General features: G+C 46.1%; 1 protein-coding gene across 6 annotated transcripts in view; it reads left to right on the top strand.

Annotated features, from left to right (window-relative positions):
• Positions 1 to 21019, top strand: part of cnksr2a (connector enhancer of kinase suppressor of Ras 2a) — a 127989-nt gene that overhangs the window by 76184 nt on the left and 30786 nt on the right. For all 6 annotated transcript variants that reach the window (XM_088638713.1, XM_088638711.1, XM_088638715.1 and 3 more), the window contains 7 exons: positions 2298 to 2512; positions 14855 to 14903; positions 15587 to 15759; positions 16725 to 16798; positions 17549 to 17620; positions 19057 to 19124; positions 20575 to 20675. In XM_088638713.1, coding sequence (XP_088494839.1) covers positions 2298 to 2512; positions 14855 to 14903; positions 15587 to 15759; positions 16725 to 16798; positions 17549 to 17620; positions 19057 to 19124; positions 20575 to 20675 — 752 coding nt within the window. The remainder of the gene's footprint in view (positions 1 to 2297; positions 2513 to 14854; positions 14904 to 15586; positions 15760 to 16724; positions 16799 to 17548; positions 17621 to 19056; positions 19125 to 20574; positions 20676 to 21019) is intronic.

The raw sequence follows: 21019 nt of genomic DNA on the forward strand, positions 1-21019 counted from the left end.
AAAAGAAATGAGCAAGACGGACATTCCCAGGCGTATTGTTTAATATCGGAGTTGTTTTTTTCTTCTCTCCTGCATTAGGCTTTCTGACATGTTCTATTTTTATTCCCTGAAGGAGTGACATTAAAGAACTGATGTGTGATGGTATCTCAGGGCCTCTCGGCACACAGCGAGTCATTTGTCTTTGGAATGGAGTGAGGGCTGAAAGAGAAATGTGGCATTATCTCACACCCTCCAGACCAGTCTCACGTACCTGTGGCACGGCCTGGCTAGATGGAACTTGGCCCGGGAGGGTGGGAGAGAGCTGGGTTTTCCACTCGGCACTTCTAGCCACCTGTTTGAAGAGGTGCTGGTCTGTGACCACAGATTAACGGCTTTACTGGGCGACAGCAGCTTGGTCTGGGGCTGATCGGCAGGGTCTTGCAGGCCTGGCATCTGGCTGTTTTCTGCAGTGAAGATTCGATGCAGCCTGACAGGAGAGCACAGCCCCGTGAGCGGTGTGGTTGTGCTGTAGTCAGGCAGGGCTAGGGTCACATTGAAGTATATTCCATGAAAGATGAAGCAGGTATATAGTCATGGTGTGATTCATACCTGCATAAATTCAGTCTTAGGCCATTGCATTCATTTATCATTTCTTTTCAGATGCAGCCTATTTATAATTATTATTCTTTTGAATTGACTCACCACCCTCACAGGCAGAAAGTTATGAATAGTGGAGCAATATAGCTTCCGTTGTCTCTTGGGTGCCACTGAGGCATTACTATTCAGATCGATGAGTAATCTTAATAAAAAAAAATGTGATCTGAATTTCAAGAGCAGCGTGAGATCGGCTGGTAACCGATGGAAACCCCTGTTGTCACGGAGGCAGTGAAAGAGGCAGGGGTGGCAGGGCAGGATTCTGATGGTTATGAGATAACAGGCACGCTTTGAAAAGTGGAAACGTCTTCTCAATTTGACCTGCTTCTTCACCTAATTGCATTCCAACTGTCGTACGCGTTGCATGTCTTAAACACGTATCCCAATCCCAAAATAGCTGAAGGTTTGTGGGGGAAAAAAGTATACGTGCAGAGGAGAAGGGTTGACGTCTGTACATTTGAAAACCAAAACGAAAACCACTGGGGAGAGAAGAGGGTCGCTGTCTTGCGCATTTAAATAATGCTCAGAATGTGCATCAGGGCAGTCAGTCTGACCTTGTTATCTTCTAATAAATTGGGTTTCACAATGCTGCCCACAGGTCATTCCTGGTTACTGCAGTTTGCCGGTTCACCCCTGGTCTCCCCTTCCTCTCCTCTCCCTGTATAAGAAGAAGAAACAATAATCATTTTATTATTTTAATGGTAGAGAAGATAGCTGGTCTGAAGCCTTTCTGTTGCTATAGTAACATTAACAGCAGAGATGCTAGGGGGCCGTGGGTGATCAGCATCCTATTGGCTGCTGTGAAGTCTGGAGGAGGCAGGGGGTGGGGCTGTTGCGTGCAGGGGGGCCGACAGAGTGAGCACAGAAACTTAGGGTTACAGGGGAGGGCTTTCATCTGTAAGAAATGATTCCTGTGAGGGACACAGTGTTTATTCTGGTTATTTACATTTAGAACTCCAGAGTCTCCTGTTCTTTGCCAGCATAATTCTTAAACTGCTGCCTGGATATCGGGTTTTGTTTGTTTACTCAGATTTTATTGCTCTTTGTTTTGCAAACGAATAACAGAAGGGCATGAAAGATGGAAGAGCATGATGTGTCCAGCCCGCAATATTCTGTATTTCGATCTTACCCGTGACAAAAATAGCATTTTCTTTCTAAGCCAGCGTCCCTTCTGAAGACCTCTTGCAGCATGAATGCAGAATCGGGCAAGCTTCAGACAGTGGGAGACCGAGTTTCTTGTGTACAGTTTGCACATAAAATAAGAGCAAGCGGCAATAATATGCAAATCAGAAAGGCACTGACTTCCCTTTTCGCCCTGTAGTTCCTTTGCCTTCCAGTCTTATTACAAACAGAGGGGGTCATTCTTCCAACTTCCAGATCTGTTTACATGGGAAAATAAAAATGAATCCTTTTTTTGTTACCAAACAAAAATGTTATCCTGGAGCAGTTTCGATCATTATCGCACTGCAATCACGTGTTGTCCCGGAGCAGATCTGCGGAGACCTTCCCCTTGTGAGTGTGTGTGTGTGTGTGTGTGTGTGTGTGTGTGTGTGTGTGTGTGTGTGTGTGTGTGTGTGTCTGGGCCCAGCTCCGGCTCAGTGACAGTAGCGCGTGAGAGTTTAGCGTGTCTAAGCCCTGACAAGCGCGTGTCCTGCCCCGCACAGAGAACTCCCTGCTTCGATACGTGAGCGAGGACAAGGCGCCGCCCGAGGAGTACATGACCCAGCGCAGCAGCAAGCGGGACACGGGCAGGAGGTCGAAGAAGAAGGGCGACAAGGGGGGCAGCCCCAGCCACTACGCCCTGCTGCCCGCCCTGCAGATGGAGGTGATGAGGCAGGAGTCCCTCTCCACCCTCAACCCGGACACCTCGCTCTACCACGTAAGTGGGATCGACACAGGGGGGGCGAGGGGGCAGCCCAGAGCTGCTACTGCACGGAAGAAAGGGGGGACCCCGGGAACAGCAAGCCTGTGTAGATTCAAGGGTCTCATCCAGCTGTTCCTTGGAAGAATCCAGGGGTTCGGGCGGGACGCTGCAGCTTGTTCCACAGCCCTGTGGGCGAATAAGGGCCTCCTGCTGTCATCGAGTTTCCAGCTCTGTACCCCGGTGGCTGTCGGACTGCTCGTTCTGAAGAAGTCCGCTGGGTTGACTTTGTCAGGGCCTTTGCAGATTGTGAGTGCTAGAATCAGGTCCCCTCACTCTCTGTTCAAGACTAAAAGGCTTTCATTTGTTTAGCTCGTCAGTGCGGGACATTTCTTTATGCCCGGGAAGGTATTTGGTTGTTTTTATGATGCCAGAGCAGCCAAATCATTGCATTATTGCTCTTCCAGAGTGAAGGGACTTTCCTTTTGTCTGGCGGAACCAGGTGTCAGATTGGAGTTTAGCTTGCTGCAGTGGATTCAAATGCACTTGTCCTGTTAGCAGAAGCCGGATTCTTCCAGCGGCTTTATTCCCATCCTAAGTAAGATTTTATGGACTTTCTTGCCAACCGTGAGCTTTGGCTGCAATTGCAGTTCTTCCGTTATGCTAGGTCACACGTAATTGCTTTCTGGCTTGTTTATTTCTGATTTTGAATCATTAATGGCGTTTCTGTTTCACTGGGGAGCAAACTTTCAAATCCAGGAGCAAAATCTGCGCACGGTCTGGCCTCATTTCCTCTTTACGGCAGAGCTGGGCGACAGAACGTGTTTCCTGCCTTGTGGGGCGGCTCGACCCGGCTACATCGTGGTGTTTAAGACGCATGATTACACCCGGCTTTTTCTGCGCAATAAAACGGCCAGTAAAACTGTCGTATGAGTCAAACCGGTGTGTCACAAGTCCCCTACCTGGTGGATTATTAGGAGCATCTGTGAGTCCTCGTGGGGTGCAAAGGCCTTGTCTTGTGAAGACTGCTCCCTCCCCAGGCTGCAGAGCTGCAGAGCTGCCCCTTGCCAAGACGAGCACTGCGCCAGCAAGCCGGGGAAATTTTCAGGAGCTGCATCGCTGCAAGCGCCCCGCTTTTCTTTCCTTCGGGCAGGTGGGGGCACTAGGCGGGTTTTGCGAGGACGCGTTCCTGCAGCTCCCGAGCCGAATCATGCGCTGGACAGATGGCCGTCTTCTCCGCGTCGCCGGGGCCCAGCAGTCTGTTCTGCGTCTGTGACGGGGGGGCGAGTCTCACCGCTCCTCACATGTCTCTGGCACATGTCAGGCTCTGGGCGCGTAATGGGCGCGCGGGCGCCGGGCGAGGCGGGGCTGTTCTCGCAGCGGTTTAATTAGAGCGCGCCGCGGGCGGCGAGACGGCGATCTGCCACCCCTGCGTCCGGCGTCACCGAGCTGCAGCTGAGAAGCCCTTGTTCACAGGCCGCCTTCCAGCGAACACCACCTGCGGGACCCGTGAGCTCCCCGTCTCTGTCGCGGCGAAGGGCTGGCTGCACAAAGAGCACCTGCTTGTAAGACCCTGGGCTTGCCGTCTCCCTGGGGCTCAGCTGTTTAACAAAATGACACCAGTTCAGCGGCTGGACAAAGTTCTTGGCCTTTGCTGTTAAATGCTCGTGCCTTGCTCAGATTTTTAGACGATTCTCCACCTCCTACTGGGCTTTGACAAACACACGCAGATATGAAGGTACGGGATGCAGGAGTGAGCCTCCTATTCCTAGTTGTTTTTGTGCCTCCAGGACATCTGCCTACACCTGGTGTGCTTTCGCCCATAAATCTCCATCCTTCCAGCACAGCAAGGATCTGTGGACAATTTCTCACTTCTTTTTTTAACCCAATCTACCCTTTTGTACTAGTTGCTACATTTCATCCCCACGGCTTCAGAAACAGAGAGCATGTACATCTGTTGTACATCATGTCAAGACTGCACAGCGCCTCCTTGTGAATGTGAATGGTGCTGTCCAACATGAGCTGCAGTCAGCCGCCATCTGAAGGAAAATGAATTCCTTGCACCATGTGTTCCGTGACAGTCAGGCCGGTTGTGAAGGCTGGCGAATGGCAAGGGAGCTGGAGGTGTTTCAGAGGGTGGGCGAGGTGTGGAAATCTGTGAAGTGTGTAGAGCAGGAATTATCTGCAGCACATCTTTTTTTTTTATTACACTCTTGTGCGCTTGTGGCCCACCTACGACGAAGAGTCAGGATGGATGTCGTGAGTCATGGCCTTGAGATGTATTCTTTTTGATGCGGTGGTATTAGCGGAATGGAAGATGGGTTTAATAGCGGATTGACTCCAGGCTGCTGCTTTTCTCATCCTGTCTCGTGCATAGACTCGCAGTGGTGTTATCTGTGCCACATTTGCCCTAATTATTTTATTTTTGCTTAGATTGTCTCCTTTTAAAAAGCAGTGAATGGCTATTTATTTTTCTTTTCAGAAAATTGCATTTTGAAAGTGCTCATTGCCCATCAGTCTGACTACCTTGTACCGCCCTCATACCTCCGTGGGAGGGATTAAGGAAGCTGGCTCCCCTTGCTGTGCCATACGCCTTTGGTCAGGCTGAAACCTGCCCTGCACCTCTCACAGGGTTCACAGAGAGAGGACTGTCACTGGTGGCCCTGCAAGCATGAGGCTGCCCGGTGAACCTGCCCAGTGAGGCTGGCCCATCCAGCTGTGGGTCGCTTGCCCGGCTGTGCAGCTCAACATGTGCAATCCTGATCACAGGATCTGATGGCTGATGGCTCAGTCTGGTCAAGCCTGGATGATAAGGTACCACCTGTACTGGTGGAGCCAGTCGGTCCTGTTTAGTAGGTTGTAGCTAATTGATATGTTGTAAGTTGGTGGCCAGGAATGGTGTTCATTGTGAAGAAGTCTGCTGGTTGTCAGTGGCTTTGAGGATTTTGAATATTTCTATGACGTCCTCACGTGATCTTTTGTGTTCAAGCCTAGAAAAGGTTCAGTTGCTTCAGCCTGATCAGTTCAGACTCCCACAACCCCAGTCCCATTCCTGCATGGTTGGGTAGAATGCAGAAACAAAGTCTTTCAAACCTTTGTATTGTCCCAGACTCAGAAGTTTCCAAGCCAGTGCAGGACACAGTATGCAGCAAAACCTCATGTGCAGAATTCATTCGTAGAGAGAGGCATGTTTTCTAACCTTATGAAACACTGATTTTGACTCAATCAAGAAAGATGATATATAAAACCACTGAAGTAATTTTCACTCACCTATCCTTATTGCAGGCTTTAGGAGAGTAAATTACTGTGACTGGAGACTTCTGGGTGTCGCTGTAAGAAAGTCACAGCTCGACAGGAGACTTTCTGACCTAAAAGTACCACGGTACCATGGTGTTCCGTGAAAGTGAATAATTGACTGGTAAATTGCAATATTTTGTACTGTATTAACAGTGATACACTTGTGTAGCAGCAAGTTTTGGGAAAGAGCAGCAAGGCGGGTTTGGAACTGCTCCAGCTGCAGTGTGCTCCAGCGTTTCCAGTGAAGGGAGCAGATTTGTATTTATAGTGATGCTCAGTGGGTTTCTTTCAACATTGCCAGAAGATGCACCTATTTTTAGCAGATGAGTATATGTGAGGAACATCGCAGCCACAGCCTCAGCCACATCATTCAAGGCTCCAGAGCTCAACCTGCTGTAAGCGCGTGCCTGTTCGCTGGTACTGTAGGTGCCAGGTAGGATGTCATACAGATCTATCTCTGACGCAACTTCTCACCTGACGTTCTTCAAGTGTCCTGGTTCTGTGATGAAGTGCAGCTTTCTCCATATGCAAAATACAATTTGTTTAAGAATAGGATGACACTTCGTGCCGTACTGTCTCAAAACCACAGGACATGCGCTGAGTGTATACAGAGTGTATGAGTGTATGTGGATATGTGCTGAGTGTATTCTCATGGCGATGCTCATTGTGTGACCACAGCACGTTTGCTTTGGGAATCAGTCCATCCAGAATTAGTAACAGGAGATATCAGGCAGTGAAAAGTGTGCATGATCAGGATCTTTACATTATTAATCAAAGGGGATGAGTCCAGAGTGCCATGCTACTAATCTCTTGGTTCTTATTACAATTCCCTTTTTGCTGTAGGTGGGTTGACACTGAACGACAAAATTCAGTCCGGCTTTTTCAAATGCCAGTAAGCCTCCACTCTCAAATGCTAGGGTATGAGGTGAGCATCCAGTCTGCCAAGGCTCTTGCAATGTATGCAAAATATAGGAAGAGAATTCAGTTCAATTTAAAATACATTATTCATCCACCAGGGGGGTAATTTAAGGCTGTTTTCCAAAAGACACTTAAAAACAAAACTGACAGCCCCACACCAAAAGCTAGTCTTGTTATGCACTGTTAAATTTAAAAGTAAACTTTAAAGAGGCCAAAAGCAAAATGAAACAACAGTCTTTATTGTCACTGATTATCCCATTATACTGTCAAAATCCTAAACCTCCGAAACAAGTGCTAATAATGGGCACTGGCCAAGACAACTTTCCCGAAATGTGAAACACATTTACTGTACATGTGAAAAGACACAGGGATGCAAGAGAAGAAACTCTCCTTAAAACAGCAACAGAAGTAAAGTATGAATGAATAACTTTGCTGACTGGCAGCCTGCTGTTTCAGGCCGCTGTCACGAATCCCGGCACATGAAATATCCTGGTACGGAGAACGGCCACGTAGTTCACGAGTGCTTTCCAACTGCTCACCAGCCACTAGAGTGTTCTTTTGGTTGAAAAGAGATGGAAAAAGAAATGACAAAACCTTAAAGAGCAGATTTACAAAGCAGGAATTGTCTTCTAATAAAGAAAAAAGAATGGGTATTTTACACCTGATTCAAAGTCAAGATGTTGTGAGTAAAACTAAGACTGAAGTGCAGGTGTTAGGTCTGTGTCTTATGCTGTACTCTGGACTATGGGCAGCTGTCTTGTGCATGCAGGTCCTTTTCATAAGGACTAGATAAAGGCTGTCCCTGCACTTGCTTCACTCAGTGTAGAGGGTAGATAGCTTTTCTTCCTTGTATAGTGCAATCAGTTTTAGTGTAAATGCAGCACAGCATTAATAAACTTTCATAATGGGAATGTTGTTTGTAGCTAACTTACTGTGTGTTGTTTTCATCGCAAGTTAAATCACAAGTTGCCTGTTCACTAATTCTGTCTCTCCAAATAATATTTCCACTGTAGCGGTGGGCTACACCTCATCCTGTAAGATGTTCATTTTTTCACAGAATTTGCAGCACTCAGCCAAACAGTAAGGCTCCCCGTCATTTTAATGGCAGTGTGTCTGCATGGTAAATTCATTTAGGGTAAAAGTGAGATTGCATAATAGTAAATCTGTGTGATGAATCCATGCTCATGAAGACTACAAGCAGCAGACATTTGCCAAGAATACAAAATGTAACAGAGCATTGGAAAATGCTGCATCAGGTCATGCATTTTATCTGGGGTGGGGGCTTTTATCCTGATCTGCCTCACATCTCTTACCTGATTCAGCTCAACAGCCCTCTCTGGCTATGCTGCGTACACATGCACAGTGAACTTTAATGGTTATGAAAAGCACAACACAAGCTGTGCTTGAAGGATTTCCAAGGCAATCCCACGAAAAAAAACAAAATAAATTTATTTTCACAAGTTTCCCGGCCTCTTTCTGTTACCCTGTTCCACAGTCCCAGGAGACTTTGTGGCTTCTGAAACGGGCATCTGTGCCTAAAGGTCTTGTGAAAAATCAGACTACTTGAATCTGTTGGTCCGCTTAAGTTATAATCCAGGCTGAAGTTTGACAAAAATGAAATAAAAAGAACTTTAGAGCTGAACGTTTTCACAATCTGTGTCATCCAGATACTTTCCTTTTTTGACACGTTTTTCACTGAATGTTTAGCCTGAATGCAGCGGTTTAGAAAAAGTTGCTGGGAGACATTGACTCTCATTTAGGGAAGAGAGGGGCTTCGGAACACAGGACAAAAAGTTTGGTTATACCCAGGACGGACTTTTGCTTAGGTCTGCAAATTAATACAGTATTTTTCTTTAAAAAATAGATCCTTCTACCCCATGAGTAAGTTCGGCGACGCTGTTATATGAAAGCAGAGGGATTCACAGGAGGTTCAGAGCAGCGTGGGATAAGTGCTCTGAGGCTGCCAGCTCCAGCAGGTCCTTCACACTGCAGGGGGGTTAGTGGTGAAGACGGACTGATTGAAGGCCCCACCACAGCTGAATGCACCATGACAGTTTCTCTCGCTCCACACCTGGAAGAGGCTTATTTTTCTGTCGTTTAGGACAAGAGCTTGTTAATAGCTTTTGGGCTTAATGTTAAATTCTTGTAGTTTTAATCGGAAGCCTTGCTTTTTTGCCACAAGAAGTGAATTAGTAGTTCAGTGTTTTCTGAATTCATCAGGCCTGCTCTATCTGCTCTTGGAATTTAGCATGAACATCGTTGGGATTGTCTCCCCTGTGCTGTGTTGTTTCCTCATTGTTTCTCAGCAGTGTTTGTATGGCTCCTCCGTCTCTGTGCTGCAGGCCTCAAGCTATGCCGGAGTAAATCATTTAAAGCTTGAGCGATACTTCTGAAGATCCCCGAAGGGGAAGAAAACATGCTGCAGATTAAAATCTCTCACTGCTTGACATGGCAACAAGGAATCAATCCCTTTAGAGAAGAGCACATGGGCTGTAATTAGCACCAGGATGTGTGGCCCGTGCTTGGTGGAGGTGGTAATAGCAATTCTTCCCTAATGATGCCCATGTTTGTATCAATATATGCTTCTGTCGGTACGGGCAATTAAAATAACTGAACTGCAAAAAGTTAAAAAAATAAGCAATTGGAGAGGGCACTGGTGTTCAAAATCCACAATGTTTTCTGAAGCTCTCAAAGTGAAAATGCCAATTTACTGTATATAATGTATAATGTGGTTTTCTTTTGCTGTCAGTACATCTGATACAGACCGGTTTCCTTGCACGGATAAAATTCCAGGAAACAGGCTCTGGGCAGTGGATCCCCATTCTGTTCAGAAACTGTACCAGAAAAGCTGTGTGCATCTAAAATAAAAGGTTATTAACTGTATGGAAACTGTACAATTACAAATGTATGACAGAAGTAGCTGCCAGGGACTGCCAGGGAGTTTAATGTTTTCGTTATTGTATGTACATTTTAAAAATACGTTTTAAAACTTATTTTAACACTCATTTAAGAGAGAATTTCTGCAACTGAGTTATTTGAAAATGGTTGGATGTATTTTTAGGAAATGCTTTTAAAAAATAAAAAATACAGTACATGTTTTAAGTTTATTACACAATGTGCTGCTGTCTACTTCCTTATAGGAATAGGTTGTGAAACACCATTAGAGATTAGATTCTTTTCACAGAAAAGGACAGATTTAATTGTAACACAGCTGCTGAGGGAGATGACATTTCTACAATCTTGAGCTGTGATCAGTGGTCAGCTCAGCAGTCTGTCTCCTGACAGAGGGACTGCATCTCATTCTGAGCTCCATGGAAGCCTGCTTTAATCAGTAATGTTTCCAGTAGCAGGGGGTATCCATATTTCAGAAGAATATGCAGTGTGTTTAGCTGAGGGTTACTTGAAAGATGTCCAAACTTCAGGAGATCAGAATTCTCAGACTTCGGAATGTTCTCCTTGGTCTTTTCTTCACGGGAAACCAGGTATTTGTGGAACAGTAGGGGGCGCCTTTCCCTCTGGATCCAAATTTAAAGTACAATGCCCTTGTATAATTGCTGGGGACACTGTTCTGTCCTTTAGATGAAACATCACTCCAAGGGGCTCCTTTGAGACTGTTTGGTAGTTCCTCATTCCTCCCTCTGATTTGCTGTGCTGTCCAGGCTGCTGGTGCAGAATGGCTGCTATGTGTCTCCCAGGTCCACAGGTGGGTCAACTGCTATATGCAAAGTGCTTTAGGGTCCTTTGTGTTAAAATAAAACATTATGCAAAAATAAACAATTACTCAAGACATGCCCCCCTCTTTCACACTGCTGTACTTGCTGTGTGGTGAGGTCAACGCTTTCTTGCACAAGAGGGGTCTCTGTTTGCATTTGTGACATCCGAAACATCAGTCAGGAGGCATTTAAGTTTCAGGTTGTTTCCAAAAATGGAAGAGAGAAATTCACGAACGCCAAAAGAGAACAGGGCTACAGAATACCACTGTCAGGGGCCCCTCGAGAAGCTTGTAATGAAAGTACTTACATGGTGTCTTCGTTCTCCTTCTCTGAGAGAGAGATTTGGTGGCTGCGGGCAGCAGGCACAGCCATTGAAAGGAGAGTTCCTGTGAGGTAGACACGATAAGCGGCGCTCAGACCCGGCAGCGCTCTGTCTTAGTGAAATGCGATTATTGTTCGGATGCGGCGTGTTTTCTGATTGCCTTGGGCACCTGGACTGACCTAATTGAGAACACACAGAAAGCCAGCTCGCTGTCTTGCTTCCTCAATCCTTTGCGTTCTTGGAGCGCACATGCACGCAGTTCTGTCTGCTGTTTGTTGTTTTCAGATTTGGACAATTCTGCACCACTGCCCATAGTCCCTTCTAAAAATTAAACCTAGCATGGATCCCCCAGTTGCTATTTATGATTTAAGGCTTGGAGATGCTTGGTTTTCAAATAAAACATTTTCAGGTCTCCAAGAGTGATATGCTATCCACACTGCAAGTTGTGCCTCTTTTGGTAATTTGTAAGCCTGATTTTCTCCATTTCATTATTCCTAGAGGAATGGGGTTAAGGTGCTAGGTTACAGTGCAGAAATACAATTTAGAGATTTGTTTCCAGTTGGACTATCCTCTAATTTGTAACATTCAAAACAAATTGCCTAATGTATCTTTTTACGTCTTGAAAATGCCAAGCCATTGAAGTAGCCTTCTATTTTAAATTCCTCTGTCCGTGGAAGAATTACATTTTAATCTCTCCTAATGACAGCTCCCTGAGCTCATTTAACTTTGCTGTGGGGGACATTGTACTGTAATTGGGTCAGTTAAGCCCCAGTAACTTGAAGGGAATAAGGCTGAAGAAGGGAGACCACACAGATCCCTGCCTTCAGTGACCAGTGATGTCTGTAGGTCTGCTAGGCAGTGACAGGCCGCAAAGGAAGAGAACTGTGAGCAAGGCCCCCAGGAAAGACAATTCCAGAGTTCAATTGGCTGCAGACTTGCGGGCTGACGAGCCCATAATAATTTGTCAACATTAATACAACTGCGGCCTCTCGGTTAGCAATAAAAAAGGACCTTTGATTTTTGTTTTGGTCTGAGCATCCATGTTCTTAATGATCTAAGTAAACCTTCAGTATCAAAGCCATTCTGTATAAATACTGAAATACGTTCGAAGGCAAAGAAATGCTTGCTTTCATTAATAAATTGCCCTTCAGTCTTCTACGGTATGTTCAAATATTTAATAGAAAGTTATCTCTGAATGGAGATAACCTTTGAGTCGGTAATGCAATGCATACATGTGAGATAGATCTCTGGGCCTTGAAAGCAGAAAGCTACCATTTATCCCTGTGTGAGAGGAGAATTTTAATATCTCAAATAAACAGGTCTTGAGGACAAACCTCAGAATGTTTATCCAACATGTTGTTAATTTGCAACTGTAGAAGGAATACAAAAGCCCGATCTCTTCAAACGAGAAAATAAGAAGGCTTGAGAGAGGCAGCCCGTTTTTCTCTTCCTCAAAGGGCTGCTTTTCCAATAAATCCTGAGACGTGGGCGTTTTGCTTCCTAAATTTAAATGGGCACGCCGATCTCCCCAGGACTCTGAGGCTAGCGCTGACTTTAATCTGTCATAACAAGATGGATTAATGGCTGCAGATCTGCGTTGCGAACGAGGCTTTTCAGAGCCAAAAGAGCTCCGCGCTCTGCCAGCACTCAAATACCGGGCTCCATGAGCGATTGCAGTGCGGGAAGGGAGCAGCTTTGCTCACACTGTCATCTGTGTTTAATTGAAATGAAGGGGCACTCTTTCAACATTCAGAGGGTAAATAAAGCCATGCGTGTTGTATACACGCAATTGTAATGGTGTGTTCCGATGCTATCTCCTTGGTGTGGTTTCTTGGCAAGCTGTGTCGAAACTGCATAACCAGCCATACTTTGTCACCTGCTGCTTGTTTAAAAAGAGTCAATCTGTCAAGTTGCACTGAGAGTCTAAACGTTTTTATTTTGGGGGACGCGTTCATCCAAGAGAAATTTATAAAGAAAAGAAGCCTTGCCCTAAATATGCCCTTCATTCCTGCATTTCTGTGTTCACTCATTGTGTTTCCAAGCTGTGCCAAGATGACCTCTTTCGATTTGTAGAACACACTGGCGAGAAGCTGTGAATATTCTAGACCTACCAGTAAAACATAATTTGATCTTCGTGAATCTCTTTATTAAAGATTAAGGTAACCAGATTAAATGTATAACACAAAGACATTAAACACGTTTGTATTACTTAATCAACGGAATAATCCACCAGTTAATGTGCTTGTATGAAGAAGTACTGTATGTGAACGCTGAGATTCAGCAACTGGTGGCACCTCCTTGATCAGCAGTGACATAAGTTGGACGTTTCCTGTAACAAGTTTCTTGCATTTGCTTTTAGAAATCTAGCCCCATTCTTCTTAAAGGACTGTGCCGAAGCAGTGACATTTTAGCATGAAAAGCTCACTTCAGATCTTATTGTAACTTTTCAATGGGTTCCTGGTAGAGTCAGCTTGAATGTTTTTTTCTGTGGGTAGACTGACATTGGATGGATGGGGCCCCAGATGTTATGAAATGGGTTTGTAACCCTCTCCAGACTGGTTTTCTTAAATCCCCGTTGATCACAGAAGCTGTCAGTATGGTGAAGACCAAAGAGACCAAACTTTTCCGACCTTTATATACAGTAGGACAGAGCCGCTCAAACACAGTCCTTGTTTACTTGTAACCGTCTGATTCTTATTACCCTTTTAATCCTGTTAAGTAAGCCAGGAGTTCACTTACTGCTTCACATAAACTGATTCTTTATTATTTTTTTCCTTCATATTCCATTGTGTCAGAGTAAACTGGCAAATATATGCCCTTTTTGTTTCCAGTCAAGAAAAGACTGCTTTTGATTAAACAAGGGGACTATTGTGAGAAAGTGTAGAGGTACAGTAGTTCCCCTCATTATTTTGGGGGGCTTCACAGCCTGTCTCAGCACTGTACATTATTGCACCCACGTGGAGAGTGATGTAGTGTTCTCCTGTGTGTTTTGCGTTTGTAACCGGGATCATGGCGTGTAATAAGAACCAGTAATACCAGAGTAACTGGCAACCAGAAGGTTCCCCCTGTGACAATAATGTTGGCTGCCTGGCGCTGGTTGTAACGAATCCAGAATGATGAGGTATGGGGATCCTATGCAGACGCAGGAGAGGGTCGATATCGAGACAGGCGTGTAATCCGAAACGTCAGGCGAGATGGTGGAAAGGAAAAAGGTACAGTAGTTCGAAAGCCGGAAGATACGGAGACAGGCGTACAATCCAAAACAGCAGGCGAGGTACAAGGTGGAGGGGCAAAAGGGAAGTTCAGAAACCGGGAGAAGTATCGCAAGCGAGGTACAAACAAGGCGGGGTAGAGCTCTCTAGGAGACGACTCAATACCGAGCAGAGGGAAGCGGGTCTGGATGGTTTAAATAGCGCTGCCTGCCGCACGGTAGAGCGTGTGCCGGTGAATTAACACTGCGGCGGCGCTTGTTATTATCAACCCGCTGCTGGCGCTGGTGAGTGGTTTTGTGGGTTGATCTCTGCTGGCTGGCGGTCGTGACACTGGTGCTCACCTGTGTGTCTTCCGCAGGTGCCTGGGATCCAACTACACACACGTTTCTAACTCTGAATTATGGTGTTTGCTGTGAATGCCTGCAGTGCTCTGCTGTCTGCCCCACAGTCTCTCCATCCGTGTGTCTATTTGTGTAGGTTGCCATCAGGCAATCAGCTGAGAGAGCCACTGACCGCTATGGATATAGAGTATAGCACAGGAATGTCTCACTGTTAAATCGAAATCAAATGAAAACTTTTTCATGTCTTTTCCAGAGGGAGCGCAGATTAACTGAATAAAGCGTATTTTGTAAGACAGCTGCAGAGCGCTCTGGGTTTCGACAGCCATACCGGTGTTGGAAACTGTGCTTGCGTTTGATTTGTGGTTAAAACCCATCGCTTTATCAGTGACTCATGATGACTTAAACATAATCTTTCAAGCTGTCTGATTTGTCCATTTGTGTTGATCTACTTTGTCTTCTGTAAAGAATTGTATGTGCTGTACCCATATTTCAGCTCTGTCAGCAAAATTGTTGTTGCTGGGAAGGTCTGAACTGAATATTGTTTTTTCTTTCCTCAGACATTTCAACAGTCTTCACTGCATCAGAAGTCCAAAAAGAAGAACAAAGGTGCGTACACGGGTGTTAACATAAAAAATTCAAAAACATCAAAATCATTCTTGACATGAACTCCAGCTCTTCCTCGTCAATGAAGCAGATAACCAGTGTGACAGGGGATGGGGCAGCGATATTTAGCACAACAAAACTGTTTGCATTTGAACGCTAAACGTTTTGTGTTTGATTAACAAGCTTGTGCTTGGGCTACAGAGATTAGTGTTCTATCTTTGTAGGAGACAGGTTGCGCGTTTATGGTCACAGCATTATGGAGCACTCACTCCTACCTAACAAAGGGTGGCTGATAAAAATGAGTAAGCCATCTGAGAGCGATTCGTTTCCTTCTGACACCAGCCCGCTTATTAGCATGCTCACCCATGGATCTCTTGACATGAGGCCCTTCCTGGGAGAACTGCTTGCAATCACGCAGTATTCCGACTCCGGCTTTCCCACATGCACATGGGACGAGGGTGCGGAGAGGACGTGTGAGCGCGGGGAGCAGGGCCGCAGGGAGCCAGTGGGCAGATGAAAGAGGGCGAACGTGCCGTGAGCCCAGGGAAGATGACTGGGGAGATGAAAGGGCCGAGGGCAGCACCACAGGGACGGAGGAGGAGCCCTGTGCCCTTTCAGGGAGGATCTGGACCGGGGCGGAAGCAGCCGTCGGGAAGGGAGCCAGCAATGTTGTGCCTTTCTTGCAGGGGCCGCGGCGGCGATGAGCAAGCGGAGGATTTCCTGCAAGGACCTGGGCCGCGGGGACTGCGAGGGGTGGCTGTGGAAGAAGAAGGACGCCAAGAGCTACTTCTCTCAGAAGTGGAAGAAGTACTGGTTTGTGCTGAAGGACGCTTCCCTCTACTGGTACATGAACGAAGAAGTAAGTGTCTGCCTCTGCTGGCTGGAACTGCTGGTTTGTTTTCCTGCGGCCCAGAGGGGCCGCGTCAGATTGGTCCTGTACCAGAGGCTCAGCTGTGACCTGGCCACCTGCTCAATGAATCCACAGTCCGCCCGTGTGGGCGATGTGGTCTCTCACTCTGCAAGGCAGGCTTGTAAAAGTTTAGCAGGGCGGGCACAGAGCACACAACACTACCCGTGTACACAGTTGAGCCTCTGCCGAGCATGTTAGTCGTGTTATGTAGTGATTAGATTGCTTCATTTCGCCATTACAGAGCCCCCTGCTTAACATTGCATGGAAATACAAATAGTGCAACGGCCTTGCCTGTTGGATGTTGTATGCAGCAGGTTTTGTATTGGTCTTGGAGGCTCCAAAGAGATGACGAGCAGCCTTTGGCCTACAGGCTACATGAGGCACATAAAGGGGCCACAGGTTAGATAAATTGGTTTGACTCATGTCAGAAAATGTTTATCCATAAGATGTAGGAAAAATCAAATGAAGCCAATAGTTTTGCAGTTTCTTGTTAATGTGTTTTTGGAGGTGGCAGCATGCTGTTGATCTTGTGTGTGCTTTGAGACCATGGCTTAGGTCATCAAGCTGGGTGCATTTTGTAGCTGCATTTGCTACAAAAAACTTATGCATGAAATTCCAGGGATAATTAATGATGACAACAGCACTCAGCTATTTATGATTCCTAATTGCTGCAAAAGCTGGTCTATAAAAAACCATTAAAGTGCAGCAATAATCACTTTCTCTGAAGTCCCTGCTCTCATTAACACAGTGGCTTCAGTTTTCAGATTAGCTTTTATTTATGTGTTGAAATTCCAGCAGGGCTTTGGGTCTTCTCAGGAAAATATTCGTGCTGATTGGGAGCTTAAGCTTTTAATGCAGTATGGAGGGACTTTCTGTTGAAGCTCCTGCTCAAAAGAGATGGCTTCTCCCCACAGGACGAGAAGGCGGAGGGGTTTATCAGTCTTCCCGAGTTCAAGATCGACAGGGCCAATGAATGCCGCAAGAAATAGTAAGTGGCCTCTGCCTGCGTTCTGAGCTTATTCAACAGCAAAGACAAATTCTGCCTGGTGTTCAGAAAAAAAAATCCATTACACTTTCCGCCGTAATTCCATTACACACGGATGCATCTCAACAGAAAGAAAACTATCATAGTTATTAAACAAAGCACTGATTGCCTGGCAAATGATATTTCACACGGTGTGTCCTTTACCATATGTCTCTGCTGCAGCCCCCAGTGTTGGAATTCCCACTAAAATCCCGTCCTTCCTCAGTTTTTGCCATACGATGTTTTGCATTTTGTCTGTTCAGGGGGGGAGTTGGTGTCTGTGTCTCCCTTCAGCTGTCTTTTCTTCGTGATGCGTGGGGCAGCGCTGGGGTTTGTAAAAATGTTTCTGTACACGTGATTTGATACAGGAAAGATGGAGCTAATAGGCGGAGTTCAGCTCAGAGCGTCTGTCTCTTCGGAATCCGTTCCTGTCATTCAATGTCGATGGCCGGCCCTTGTAACTGTTCTCCTGTAGCTCCACACAGCTGATAGGCAGGCTTATACAATTGCTGAGCTTCCTGGCTCTCATGGAGTCTGTCAAGTCATGTGTGAAATTACATTCCTGAGTTCAGGGTATCTAATACGGCAGCAGTGGTAACAGATAATAAGACATTTACTTCAGCTTGCTTGCCTTCTTTTGTTTCTACATACAGTGTCTTTGCCACATTGTAGGCGAGGATGTTGGGGATTGAATGTCCTCTTGCTTTGTTGTAGTGCGTTCAAGGCCTGCCACCCAAAGATTAAAAGTTTCTACTTTGCTGCTGATGGCGTGGATGACATGAACAGGTGAGTGAGAAAAGACAGAACCATCTCTCTTTTCCCCCTCTTTTTTGTTTTTGATAAACTAGCTTGTCTCATTTCCTGGTCCTGAAGACACTGGTGTTCGGTTCTCAGTTAAGGTCTCGATGATGTGAAATTACAGTGTACTCACTAGAGAGGGCACTGTGAGCTGAGTACGAAGGTCACAGCTCTAGCAGAAGCGCATTTAACACCTGTTTGGATCAGGTTTTTTTCTGTTTTTGTACCTATTAATATCAAGAAGCATCTCTGGGAATATAATATTTTCAAAACCGTGTCTGCTCAGATCATCCTCCTTCAAATGCCTGCTCTCTGAGGAAAGAGACACTCAGTCCAGGATACTGTATAAAGGGGCCTGAGACTCTTCCTACAAATGCAGCTCTGAGTGCATTTGTAAAAGGGCATTTATGTTCTCCCCCTGTCCTTCTACAACCATAGTCTGGGCTCGAACCTCTGCTGACCTCCTCTGCAGCGTCACGATTCCACATTTTCTCACTGTGGCCTGGTGTTAGTGATCACGCAGCCTTCAGAAGATGGGGGAAGGCCAGCCTGAGGGAAGTCAGAAAACCGCTGTCACAGAAACACTCCAGTGTGAGGCTCCACGCATGAGCCATCCTCTCTGCTGGCAGCTTTTAATTACGAAACATAGACAACCAAGCAGGCAATCTGAATCTGTTTGTTACCTTGAGGTTTGTTACCTGGTGGTTCTCCTCTCGCATTCCTGGTGTTTTCGATTGAACAGGACCTTTTCATTTTATTTCTTTCCAGTCCAGATTTGTGTACACTCTGTACCATGACATATGAGGCTCATGCTTTCAGAAGGCTGTCCGTGTTCGTCATTGTGCCTCAGTCATGTGAGATCTCAAGGCCCTGAGCTAACTCTGGCCAACAGAGATGAGAGTCAGTAAAGCCCGGGCTGCCTTTGTCTGATGAGCATCAATAGCTCTGGTGGTCTAAATCGCACCCCCAGAGCTCCCTCTTCCCCAGCTGAATGACACAAACACCTGCCGCGTAGTACAGACAAAATAGATCCGTTCCGTTTTCCATGTTCCCCATTTCCTCTGCTTTCCGTGTGTTTTCAAAAGACCCGAGTGCAGAAACTCCGATGTTCCTGGAGTTTCTCGAGAGCTCAGTAAAGCGCGCGGAGCACGACAGCAGCATTTTAATGCATAACTTAATTCTGTCTGCATTGAATCAATATGTAAATGCCTCCACCTTTAGGAGTGTGATTTCTGAAGCCTCTCTACCCTTTTGTAAATCAGCACTTTTTGGCGAATAAATGTGATTCACCGTGTAGTGGCCAGGGATACAGGCATGCTGTGTGGTAGTAATGATGTAAATCTCAATCCAGTGTCGACTGCTTTGCCCGGCATGAGGCTTTTTAAGAGCTTTCTGTTGACGTCTCTCCTCCTCTCCTCCCTTAGGTGGCTCAGCAGACTCAACATGGCCACAGCGGGGTACGCAGAGCGAGAGAGGATAAAACAAGACCAAGGTAAAGCCCAGGCAGGGAGAACGTGCTGGAGGGTAATGTCAGACATAGCAGAGAAGGTGCTGATCGGGGGCTTTGATCGCAGACTCCTCCACCCCAAAACGAGGTGAAAGACGAAAAGACGAATTCCTAATGCAAGATATTGTATAGAGCTAATAAAGTGATGTTATGTGATGATGTTATGATGGATCTTTTTGCGAACAGTAAAATGGCAGCTGTTTTAAGCCTGCAAGGGTGTGCTTTTTCTGGAAGAGCCGCATGAACCTGTTCTCCAGGCATGGGCAGGTGTCGGGCCAGCGTGTCCGAGCGCCACAGCCGACATCCTGTCCTGGGGCTCCACGTGAGCTGCAGTAGACTTTTAAAGTACGGCAATGCAAAGCCCTCTTTCCCTAAAGTGTACGTTGGTTCTTATCTCTGCGTGTGATTTCGTAGAATGTAGGTTAAGGAGGGACGACCAGTTAAGCAGGAGTCATGGTTTGTTGAGTATTGCCCTGAGCTGAAGGTTGTGGGAAGTTGATTACCAGTCCTTTCCTATTGCAGCCTCACACTAAGGCACATTGGTATTTTCAGTCATGTCTCTCTCTGAGGTCTGTGAGAGGCAGGAGGCCATTTTACATGCTGAGCATCTTTGCATCTGCAGCATGTTCCCATAAATGTTTAAAAAAATCTGATTAGATAAGCTGCAGAGGCCTCAGGTCATTTTACCTGTCAGAGCCTCTGAAAGCAAATTTGTTAGCTTCTTTCTTTGTTTTTCCTTGCCAAAAGACAAGCCACATTGCAGAAGACCAAAGGAAATGATGTCAAGGTCCCGAAGTAAACGTATGAATCACATTGTCGATGTTTTTCCTGGAGCTCCTTTACCAGGTTGAATGTGTTTGACGGTGGCTACCGCCAGCGTTTTTACAGGCGCTGGAGCTGTCCAGAAGTAAAAGCCACTAAGAGCCCAGCTCTTCCACTCACCCTGAGCAAGTTACAGAACAAATAACTGAAGCAAACAAGACAAGCAGGTTGTGCTCTCTCCTTCATGGGATATGATGTCGAGGTCCTGTTGTGGGTCACTCTGCACCAGCACAACTCTAGGACAGGGGTGGACAGCTCCATTCCTTGTATCTGGGATTTTTCTCCACTTACTTTGTGCTCTTAAAGACTCAGTCAAGGTTGTCATTTGCATAACTCCAGCGATCTAACACTTTTCAAAGGCCTGTCAAAGGTTGATGATTCAAGGAGACTTGGACATCCTGGACTGGAATTTTGCTCCTGTGGTGTAGGGGTTTAAGCATGTGATCAGTGTTTGATATGTGATCAGATTCCCGTTCCAGCAACATGGTACCACCCCGTGTCCTGCATAAGGGGTTTCCACGGATCTTGATCCTGTTTCCCTGTACTCCCTCTGCTGCCCCTGCTGGTTGGTGTTGGTACTGCAGTGAGTCACCTGCTGTTCTGTTGCATTCAGATTACTGGAGCGAGAGTGAGCACGAGGACAATGACACACCTTCCACTCCGAAACAGGACAGCCCGCCTCCCCCCTACGACACCTACCCCCGGCCCCCCTCGGTGAGTGCCCCCCTCTCCTGCCACTCTGGTTCAGCCCCTGTCAGGAAGTAGGCGCTGATGATGAACAGAGCAACATTTAAGTTTTAAAACCGAACTGCTGTCCATCCTTTGCTGGACAGTATTAATCCAGGGCCATGTAGCCTGTTTTAGATCAGCTCCAGCATTTCATTTCAATCAATTATAACTTTTTCAGAGCCACTTTAAAAATGAGTCTATAAAATTTTATTGTTACATGATTACCTTGACTGGAAAAAAAAAGCGATTATTCACTAAGCTCTTAGTTTATTACAAAAATGAAATAACCTTGACCCCTTCAGTACTGTCTTGTTCATATCATCCAAATC

Source organism: Lepisosteus platostomus, chromosome 7 (genome assembly GCF_059453375.1).
Source record: "Lepisosteus platostomus isolate fLepPlt1 chromosome 7, fLepPlt1.hap1, whole genome shotgun sequence".
In the NCBI taxonomy this organism is placed as follows: Eukaryota; Metazoa; Chordata; class Actinopteri; order Semionotiformes; family Lepisosteidae; genus Lepisosteus; species Lepisosteus platostomus.